Source organism: Cygnus olor, chromosome 21 (assembly GCF_009769625.2).
Source record: "Cygnus olor isolate bCygOlo1 chromosome 21, bCygOlo1.pri.v2, whole genome shotgun sequence".
Lineage (NCBI taxonomy): Eukaryota > Metazoa > Chordata > Aves > Anseriformes > Anatidae > Cygnus > Cygnus olor.
Window position 1 is genome coordinate 4,532,878 of NC_049189.1, and position 11,192 is coordinate 4,544,069.

Consider the following 11,192-nt stretch of genomic DNA (forward strand, 5'->3'; position numbering starts at 1 on the left):
AAGTCACTCCATTCCACCTCCCACTCAGCTCTGTTGATAAATACCCAATTACTTCACTTTGATAAAAATAAATATTTCGACGCATTCCTAACTACTGCTTTCCCACTGCAATATTAGTCAAACAAGTTTTGAAATATTTGGGTCAACCTGACCAATTATAAGATAAATTCAGTTAAATTAAGCATTTTGCATCAACTGGACAGGAATATGCTTCTTCAAAACCTAATACCACAATTTGCACCCCTTAAATTAACTACAGAGGAGATGGTAGGCTTGCACCTAACTTTTGCACAAGAATACATTCACCAAAAGCTATTTCTGTTTCCCTCCTTCATTACAAAATAAACTTGTTATGCTAACCCAGGAATACGCAGGACTGGAGAGGGAAACTCACCACTCTGGTCTAGTCTTTCTACTCCATTTCTGAACATTTCTGAACCAAGTGCAATTCAGTTTTCACAGTGTAAAATAAAGCTCAATGACCTTCGTACCAAGGACTTTTAAAGTCACAGATTTTATTTTTTTTAAAAAAAAGGAAGCTCTGTTCGTAGGAGATGGAACTGACAGTACAGCACAAAACTGGAAGTTTACCATAAATGCTTCCACAAAAATGTTTTTCCTAACAGGGAAATGAAAGTGAATACCCCTTGCAGCTTTCCCTAGTCTAGGTATTCTTGTATTCTCCAGAGTTTGTCATTAGATACAGCTTCACATAACATTCTTAAGAGGCCAACCCAGAGTAGCCAAAATATCATGAGTTCCAAGCCAAACCCGGGCTCACATGTTAACTCAGGTATGCGTGATGAAGTTTAACTATGTGTGATGAAGTTTAACAAAACAGGACTTGCAGTCAGCAGCTCTGTTATGTTAGACTGAAAACAAGTGCAGCCTCTAACAAAGTGCACAAGAGCTGACTTACAAAGCTGCCCATTAAACGCTATCTAAACTTGCCACTCTTTTCCAGGTATGTACATTAGCTTTCTTTGAAAATGGTTTTTGCTCTTCATTTTATTCATGCTTTCTAATGGAGAAAAGCCCATCAATTCAATGAGATTGTGTTTCTATGTTGGTGTGGTAAAAAATTTGTTTCCAAGAACAGCAGTGAACAGATTGCACTCAAGAGATCTTGTACAGGTAAATTATGGTCACGTTTAAACAGCTGGCAGAGCCCTTTATTACAGGAGCAGTTTCTTGATCCTCTGTAGGGAAATTGCAGCAAGATGCATCCTTAATGAATTGTTTTTAAGATCAGGAACTTCCCTTCAATCTATTCGCAAGCCATTTTAAAGCCCCAGTTCTAATCTGCATTCAAATTATATGCCAGATCCCAAACCTCGTCATATGATCAGCTGAATCTTGCAGAAATGGCACTCTCGATGCCAGGGATAACCTTCAGGTAGGAAGCAAGCCTCTTACTGAAATCTGCTCGGGAGACCTGCAATGCGTATGCTTTTACTCCCCGAGATCAATCAATAGCCACAAGGCCAACGTTTCCAAACGCCGTACCGCCGAAGGTTCAGCACAGCGACGCGTTATCACCAGCAACCAAACAAGCGTTCTTTATGTAACCCTGAAGGTTAGGCTCCCCGGGGGCTCCCTGAGGTGTTTTATTCCCCTTTCCCACTCGCTCGGCCACCGAGGCTCCCTCCGAGGAGCCCGAACCCCGTGTGGGCTCTAGCACACACCGCCGGGACAGGGCAGGCCGGCGGCCCCGCCGCATTTTGAGAGCTCGAAAACCTCCCCCGGCAACAAGTGACCCCCCCCGGGGCTTGGGGGGCTGCTGGGGGCGGCCGTTACGGTTACATAACGGCCACCGGCTAACCTTCGGGGGGAAAAAGGGTTGGGGGAACGGCGCCGTGAAGGTGAGCACGGAGGGCGATGCTCCCCCGATACCCCCCATGCACACCGCCGCAGGTGCAAAACGAGCCACCCCCCCCGGTCTCCCCTCCCGCAACACCGAGGGGATCAAGGACACCGCGCCCCTTCCCCCCGGGCTCTGTTTTTACCTCGAGCGGCCCCGGCTCCTCCGCAGAGCAGCGCGGCCAGCAGCAGGCAGCGGGCGGGGGCCGGCGGCATGCCCGGGCGGAGCGGCGGCATGGCAGCGCCGAGCGGTGCTGGGGCACCCCCGGCTGGCGGGGCGGCTGTGGCGCCCCCGCTGGTCCGGGCTCCGCTGTGCGGAGGGCTCGGCCCCGAGGAGGAGGAGGAGGAGGAGGAGGAGGAAGGGGAGGGAGGAGAAGCGCTGCGCTGCCCCGCTCCGCTCGCCTGCTCTCTCCTCCCCTCCCTCCCTCCCCCGCCTCGCTGCCGCGGCGCCCCGCGAGCGGCACCTAAAATGGCGGCCGCCCCCCCCCCCCCTTCGAGCCCGTTACCAAGCGGGGGAGGGAACGAACCAACGGAGCCGGGGAGGGGATACGGGAGAGCCTATGTGAGGGGCGGCCGGGGGGCGGAAAGGAACTCAGCCCTGCCCCCGGGAGCGTTTTTTTAGGGGTTCATTGGTCTATTCTGGGGGGGGTGAACTTTATCTGGAGGGAAAGGGGCTGATGCCCCGCTGAAGATGCACAGCTGAGCTAAGTACTGATTAAAAACCCCAACACTAGAGGAAGAGTTAAAACCCTCATAGAGCCATTTAAATTCTTTTACAGATCTTTTTTACACAGATCTTTTTACCAAAAAAAAAAAAAAACCCACCAGGAAAAAGCTGTTTATTTTTCCTCCTGCTAAGTGATCGGTGCTGCTACAGGGAGCTCCACAGCTGGAGGCAGGGAGCAAACCAGCACCTGGAGCCACACACACACCTTCTTGCTCTGGTTTCTTGGCCGTAGAACTGCAGTCCTGCAGAGATCTGTTTCTTTCAACCACATACGCACCTCAGTGCACCACTGCACGCCTCTCCAGGTGAACATTTTTAGAGCTGGGGGCTGACGTTGCGAGGTTTTCCTTGGTGCTCATCCCCACTGCACACACGCTGCAGGGAATGACGGGCCCGTGACGTAGCACAAACCCTGCGCAAATGGAGCGAGGGCAGTGCTTGCAGTTTGGGTGAACCCTCTGCATAGTGAGAAACCTTTTTTTTTGCCATAGTTTTACTGAGTTTTAACAGTGCAGAGGTCTGTTAATTCTAGCTGGAAACATTTACAAGTACTATCTAAGTCAAGACATTTCACAGGAATAATTAAATTACACAACCTCTCCTATAACAGAAAAGTTATTTGCTCTCTAGTCAAAAATTTCAATTTGAAAATGCTTCAATAAAAGAAGAAATGCCTTTCCACGATTAGAGTTTTGACAGCTAAAATGCAACCAACTTATTTTATAATTAGATATGACTACTCATGTTTTGTACCTATTAGCCATTCCACTCCCACAGTGAAGTAAAAATAAAATCCAGAATGTTCAAGATCCTAGAGATGTGGTATTTATTTTAAAACATATGTGATTTAAATACCAAGTCTGATCTGTTCTAGACCCTCCTCTCCCCACTCCCCCAAGCCAAGCCCGGTGCTGTTCGCATTCTCTGCTCACTATCTGTTTACCCCAAATTCGAGTTGGGGGTCCGGCCAACCAACAGTGAGAAGCCCACTTATTCACGGTCCTTGATCAGTCCCCAAGGTCTCAGCAAGTTGACAGGATTTGGTCTGCAGCAAGATGTAAAACTGGCAAGACAGTGCATGCAGATACACAAAAGATGAGCTGTTCTGCCCCCATCAAGGGTTTTTCCATCCTTAAATCCAGCCATCTTGACTTGCTGTACCTTAAACACATTTGCTAATATGAATGTTTGTTGCACAGAAAAGGAATTTCAAGAGACATAGAGCGTGGTACACTACAGTGAACAGTGCCCCAGTTACTATCCTGTGCTATGAACCTGTCCCTTCACCAAGCAACCAGGTTAGTCCACATTTATTTCATTGCCTGTATGATATATGCAACCCGCTTTCTCAACAGCTAAGACATTTTCTTTTTTTAAAGGTAAAGCCTCAGTCTAAAACCCCTTGATTTCTCAGCCTAACATATGCTGGATGGCAGATCGTGTCAGAAGAAGCCTGTAGCCCATCTGTTGCCAGATAGCTGAGTCTTTACATTCTGCCAACGCAGCTTCAGCTGACGGTATGCTACATCATGTATTCTTCTTTTGTATGAAGAGTAGAAGGGCTGTTCAGCTCAGTATGACTCGCAGACTAGCCTTATCGACTTAGTGCTTGAGGAATAAAACACCCCTATGAGTAAAGATTTGCGAGGCAAGAGGTCATCAGTTAAAATGATTGCCTGCTGGTGAATTCACAATATAACACCTCTTTTGCCCAAGTACTAGATTTGGATTAGGAATAACCAAGTCCGAATATCAATATGATAGTATCTGAAGAAGGCTTGTAAGTCAGTGGCCAGCTCTCATACAAATACATACGATCGCATACGCTCTTTCTGCAAAATAACAATTTTTTTTACCTTTAAACTGTAGAACAACTTAGATTCATTAGGTATGGCAGAGAAGATAGATCTCAAATTGTTGAATTTGCTCCATAGTCCACTCTGTCTGTATAATGCATTAATGTGGGGAAAATGGCTCTACATTTGACCGTAGCAAGAAGGGGACTTCAGTGTTACCATCTGGACTCATCTAAATGATTCTGATTCTGCAGAACTAGAAAGAGGAGACATTTTTAAGGGAATAAATGGTGTGTCCAGGAATGCTTTGTTTATTGTACAATGACACTATCAGCTCAGAGAAATTAATCAGCTAAATCAGTCATGATGAAACTGGGAAAATTCCAAGGCAGGAGAAGGCATTGATTGCATCTCCCTCTGAGCAAAACTCCTCCGAGTCAGTTGTGACTAAGGCACTGATTCAGTAAAGCCAATAATTCTTTACCCTGTATTTTAAGCTCAGTTAGATAATTTTATTTAGTTAGATGACTAACTGGTTTGAACTGGCAATTCAGTGGTTGAGGACATGGATAGTATGGGTACTCCATCCGTGGCAGAGACAACAGATTAAAACTGATCCATGTCACCGCTAATGTTCCATTGGCACTTACTTCATAAGTATGGCAAATACAACAGCCTCTCAAATACCTACCTTTTATTTTACAAAACAAAATTTGAATTAAATTGCCCGTGAAGCCCACCACGCAGCAGTCCTATTTGCTGTTAAACAATAGCTACACTACTTGCCAGAGGTAACTGCATTTCACAAGTTGACAGAGATTCTCACTTTCTCTGAAATGCCACATGCCATTATTTCAGAGAAACGCACAGAACTAACTTCAGCACCTTCATTTTTACCACCTATCTCCCTCCTACTCTCCGACCTGCTTCTCAAGCTCAAAAAAAAACCCATTGATTTTGATTTTATTAGTAAGCAACAAAACTGGAACAAATGGCTCCTGGCAGAACATGTTTTCTGTTGCAGCTGAAAAACTATTGGACTGATGTCCTTGAAATGCACAGTGTGACTAATGCCCAGCTTGCAAGGACCCAGGAGGACACATATTTATTGCACTTGTCAGAATGGAGCTGAGCAGCCAGAAATGAAAAGATAAGGTGATAGGTAAAAATGAATGCCTATGTCTGCTTGCTACTTAAAGGAAGCTGGTGCATACCATATCTAGAGGAGCAAGGCATACTCAGTGAAGTTAACATTTGGATCTGATTGTTACAGCTGAGGCTCGTACCCAATTCTGAATACACTTAGAACGTTCAAACAGTCCAGAACTAGGTTGACAAAAAATGGTCCAGACTTTAAAAAAAGAAGCTAGAACTAGCTGTGGGTTGATTTTTGTCTCAATACTTCAATTAATGTATGCATGCTAGTTTGCTTCCAGATTATGACTGCTTTTAATGGGAAGTTAGAACTCAGAACCTAGCTTTATCTCCTCTACTGAGCATTTGCTTTATCACAGCTGCCCTGAAACCAGTTCTGAAAGGGGACTAATTGCAATAGAGACTATGCTGTAATGTAATTAGGCTCATGATAGAGTTGCATGCATAGCCAAGCAAAAATATTACATGAAGGCAACAGCTGACCAGTTTCTGAAAATCTGCATTACAGCTCCTCCACTCTAGCTCCCCCCATTCCCACCGGAGAAAACAATGGGAGAATCCCAAGGCATTTTGCTAATTTAAATTCTAGTATTTTGTGATTCTGATATGGCTTTACCAGACTGAGTCAGGAAGAATGAGCTAGGATGATATTAACAACAACAAAAATTCAAGGTGAATATCAAAAATTCATTTTTCACAATGAGAGATGTATGAAACCAGAGTGCTTCTCATAAGGCAGCAGGCAGAAGTGGCATATTTTGGGTCATTCCACAACAGAATGCTACAGCAATGCCCCTACTAGCTTGAGAAGAAAACACACAGATGACCTACTGCATCTTTTCTAGCCTTGCTGTCCCTAATACACAGAGTTGCAATCCCCTGACCATAAAAAGGCATTTAATTCATGTGCTTTTAGATTTAGTGGGTGATGATTTTGTCTTTTTTCTTTAGCACTTTGGAACCTGACTGTATATATTAGAGAGGAAAGAATTAGGGGACTGGTTTTCCCCATGCTTGAACATTTCCAGAACTGCTTTGATCGTGTGTGAGAATTGATTTAGGGGATGCAAATGAAGGCCCTGGCAATCTGAAGAAGCAAATCTTCTCCCCTGACATTTCTGAACATTCAGAGAATTCTCAACAAGCCATTGAAGTATGGGTTTATCAGAGAGACAAAAAGAAAATTCAATGAGCAAAGAAGTACGTAAAAACCACTAGCTTCCTCACAAGAAAACCATCAGCATTAGCAATCTTTCCACCTTGTTTATCCCTTTTTTCCCATTTAGACTTACTATTGAAAAATATACATCTAGAAACATGAAAGCAATGAAGGAAAGATGCAAGTCTTTCCTTACTAAGAGAGAGACTGAATATTCTGCAACATGATTATAATATTTTACAGCTCATTAGCACCTACCATCCTAGGATCTCCAAGCATTTTACAAGCGTTAATTAATGCACTCTCACAATACTTCTGTGAAGTAGAAAGGCAGGTGTGCAGATATTGTGATGACAGGTGCATTACAATACAATAAGACAATTTCTAGACTCATTATTTGCATATTTAGGAAAGCAGAGCACAAAGAGCGTAGGTAATGTTAAGAAATACCATAACACCTTGAAATACCTTGAACCACACACAGACAGACAGGCTTTCAAGTGCTTAGGTAAAAACCATACTTGACTGAAGGCCCTCAAGAAAATTTATGCTTTTAAACATGGGCCTTTGCATCTAGTACCACAGTAGCTATTTTAAGTTGTGATAGATAAATAAGAGGGAAGTCTGAATGAAAATGGACCTGTTTCTTAAAAGGCTGATTTCTTTATTTCAAGGGGTACTGGGGCCTCCCAAATCCCTGAAATCACCATGGCCTCTAAATAGCATTAAATAAATTATTTATAAAGCTTAGTAAGGCACTGCTAAAGACAAAGAGGGAGACAGCAAGTGAAACAGGCGGCAGAAATAAATTTACTAATCATCCTCTAACTCAATAAAATAAAAAATTAAAGTCAGGTGCTCTGGATGAGCCTTGCTAGAATGTATGTCCATAAAAAAACAAGGACTCCTGTGATTCTACGCTGTTTTACTGTGCTAACCTGCTTTGAAGATCACCATAGTGTGCTATATCCACATTAACAACTGCTTTAACTTCCTCACTTACACAGAAAACTGAATGATTTATGCTGGGGGGAAAAAAAAAGTTAAGAATCTTGTGTTGCCTTTCTAGTTCTTTCACAAATTGCCGCCCCCTGGGTCAGGGACTAACTCTTTCCCTACCTATTTTTCATCTGACAACATAGTAAAGTAACATATCACATATAAAAGTATGGATGGATAAGCTAACATTTGTGAAAAGACTCCAGTATTTGCACCATATACTGGTGATGATGCTTAAATTACTCAGCTTGCAGATTTTCTGTATTCTTTAGGATCATGGTACTCATTGAACATCTGGTCATACAATGACATTTTCCTCTTCTTTGCTTGCTTTCCTGCGAGGAAGAGGAGGAGACTCCGTGCGTGAGTACTCCCCTCCCTAAGAGCCATATGGGAATGTAAAGGCATTCTCTGAATTCATTACTCTGCCCCACAATATGATTCTGCCTTTATACGAGCAAGAAAATGGATGTTAATTTATTCCTTATTGCTAATTTGAAAAGGAGCACAAACACAAGAGTTCCATTGCAGAGACTTCTACCAAGGGTGTAGTTTAAGTCCAATTATATGCTATTAGTACATTTGCTCTTTGTTCCTCTGGCATATTAATTACATGTCTGGTATTCTGGTAATTAACACAATTATACTCTTTATTTTCCTCTTTCGTTAGACAAAATTCTTCCACTTTATTAAGATAAGTAATTTTCATAGGTAAAAGAAGCCAAATTATTACATATTAATAAAACCAAGCTATAGGTTTTTAAGTGAGCTTACAGAGAGAAGGTCCAGCAGTATTCTTCACCAAAATGAAAAGCAGATGCTCTCCTGTTGGGCTGCAGCCCATCTCAGAGGCTTCTAAAGGGAAACCAAATTACAAGCCTCCAGTTATGTGTGCAGCATCGTAACCAGCGGCTGAAGCAGCAGGGCCACAAGGACAGGACCAGCACTTCCACACACAGCTCTTCCAGCAACGTTATTGCTGTTCAAAGGCTCACTGTTAGCAAGACCTTTCATCTCCATTTTATATTCACTAAACCCGATGACGTTTTGAGAAAAAAAAAGAAAAGAGGAACAACAAAGGCTCAACCAAAATGGTTTACAATTGCACAGATCGCCCACAAATGAACATTCATCAGGGAGGATATTCCTGAAAAACATTAAGGAACAACAAAAAAAATGCACACTTACTATTGTAAGACAATAAGGTGGGTAGCTTTTTTTGACTAAATTAAGTAGGCGTAGAGGTACCACACAAACATGTTAAAGATACTTTTTCCCCTTAGGACAAATTATTGTTCCTCTGAAAATAAGTTACTGTTTCTCTCTAGTTTTCTATAAAAACACATCTGAATTTCCACTAGGTCACAGATGCTGCTATGGGCAAAAAAGCCCCACTGTGGAAAGATTTATTTTTCCTTCTGTATGTGGTTGTCTGGGGAAGGAGGAAAAGGACAAACAAAATACTGTCTTCCCACAACAGGGCAGAAACTTCACAGTATGTTGTCTAGCACCCTCCCTCCTCCCCAAATCCCTTGGGTCCAGATCTCTGGTGGGTCTGGCTGCAATATGTTTCTGGGTGCAGGAAACAGAGGTGTCCCACGCCAGAATGAATGTCACTCACTCCTTCTCAGAGACAGCAGTGGGCATTCGTTATTTTCTGCTACCTGGGACAAGTGTTACCCATAAGAAAACCTGAAGTTTATGATTGCAAATTGCTTTTAACTGTGTCTGCTTCCATTACTGTTTTTATTTTATTTTTCCCTATTGTACTGCATTGCCTTTGTGTCCCTTGGGGAAGAAAAGAAATAAAAACTCGGCAGGCAAATATCAGTGTTGAAAAAGCTTGCTCTGCCTTTCCCAAAAACACCATCTGGAATATTTTTTACTTTAAATGGTTGACTAGTAGACCAAAATTATCTATCGGGGATGTCTGAAAGACAGTTGTCATCATTATTTCTATCCAGACCAAAAAATAAAACCACCCGAAACTGATCTCAGAACCCAACTGTACTGACCCCTATTCAGATAGCACAGAGCTCTTAGCTGGAAGTATTTACAAAAGTAAGGTTTTGAAGCAGGGGACAGGGCTGCTGTGTTCTGTTCCTGATGACACCACTGACTGATTTTACCCACAGACAAGTCCCTTAATCTCCCTATGCCTCATTTATCCTCTCAATTTAATGCCACTCACCTATTCCACAAGCATGTAATAAGACTTCATTAACTAACGTTTGTAAAGTACTTCAGGATCCTAATACAAAAGCTTCTCTAGAAATTCTGAATATTATTTTAATTAAGAAGGCAGCATTTATAAGTTCCCTACCATTAAATTACCATATATATCTCAAACAGACAGTCCCATTTCCAAACCAACCTTAAGGTGCGTGAAGACTGATATTTTAAACATACTATTCAATAATATTTGAACCAAGAATATTATGCAAGAGCACAAAAGTATCAAGATTCCTACTTGACTGTTCATTGACTTTTAGCATATAAGCACCCAACAAGTCCAGATTTATTTGCATTTTCTTGAGAATAGATTTGGAGTAAAGATGGGAAAACTCCTAACACCCCAGCCTAGATGAAAGCTATCATGTTTAACTTTTTCTTTTCTGGTATTCATGGCCTCAATAAACTGTATAAAAAATTAAAAGGCTACATACGGCAAAACTGCTTTTTTCTTTCCTGCCCAAATGTTGATTTTTTTTCCCCTGAAAACGTACAACACTTCTAAGAGCAATCATTCAGCTGCATCAAATGTTTAGTCTTCACAGTTGTGCTGAAAGTAGCTCGGGGACCTTTGTAAGGCACAGGGAACTGGGAACAGCAGAATGCCAGAAAAACAGATAATTCAATATTTGATTCCTTCTTCAGTACTACTCCTTGCCAGTCCTTGTCACCAGGCCAGGAAGCTGAAAGTATACTACTATACTACCACATTCACATGGGGAAAGAAAACTTGCCTCTCCTCTTTTCCTTTGAGTGCAATTAGCAGACCAAATCTAATAATAACAAAGGCAAGCAGGCACAACAATACTGGAGGACAGACAACTGGAGGACAGACAATCGGCACTGGTCTTCCCATTGCCAAAACTCACTCTATTGACATTCTGATGAGGGACTCTGGAAGAAAGGTCAGGATGGGAACTAGATTATGGAAGACATAGGAAAGGAGCCCGTTAGTTTTATTTCATTTATCTATAAACAGTGTACAATTAATCCTATCTTGCAGCAACTAAGAGACTCAAAAACCTGATTGCTCAAAAGACAAGGGAGCAACATATTCCCAGAATGCACTTTTCTTCACCCCACATTGCCAAAATTTTCTCCAGAGCCCAGCCTTTTAAAAACATTTTCATGCTTATATCTTTTAATAATGTATAATAAGGCAAATAAAGGACACTAGGATCATTAACTGTCTCTGCACAAAGCATTTGGAGTAAAGGGCATTTTTATTCCCTGTGCAATTCTATTTAGCAGATTTATACTAGGA

General features: G+C 42.3%; 1 protein-coding gene and 1 long non-coding RNA gene across 6 annotated transcripts in view; one reads left to right on the plus strand and one right to left on the minus strand.

The window, feature by feature from the left end:
- The window catches only part of CLSTN1 (calsyntenin 1), a 38,925-nt gene extending 36,628 nt beyond the window's left edge, over window positions 1-2,297 (minus strand). The window contains exon 1 of one of the 4 annotated variants that reach the window (XM_040533468.1): window positions 2,007-2,297. In XM_040533468.1, the coding sequence (XP_040389402.1) occupies window positions 2,007-2,097 (91 nt within the window). In that variant the 5' untranslated portion in view covers window positions 2,098-2,297. The remainder of the gene's footprint in view (window positions 1-2,006) is intronic. The other 3 variants (XM_040533469.1, XM_040533471.1, XM_040533470.1) reach the window with 3 other exon arrangements.
- LOC121058214 lies at window positions 1,639-10,884 on the plus strand. 2 transcript variants are annotated; one of them, XR_005814118.1, is made up of 4 exons: window positions 1,639-1,862; window positions 3,787-3,885; window positions 3,967-4,104; window positions 7,969-10,884. It is a non-coding gene; the product is annotated as an uncharacterized LOC121058214 (long non-coding RNA). The 2 variants fall into 2 exon arrangements; XR_005814116.1 differs by lacking the exon at window positions 7,969-10,884 and having other exon boundaries at window positions 1,766-1,862; window positions 3,967-5,691.
- The last annotated feature ends 308 nt before the right edge of the window (window positions 10,885-11,192 follow it).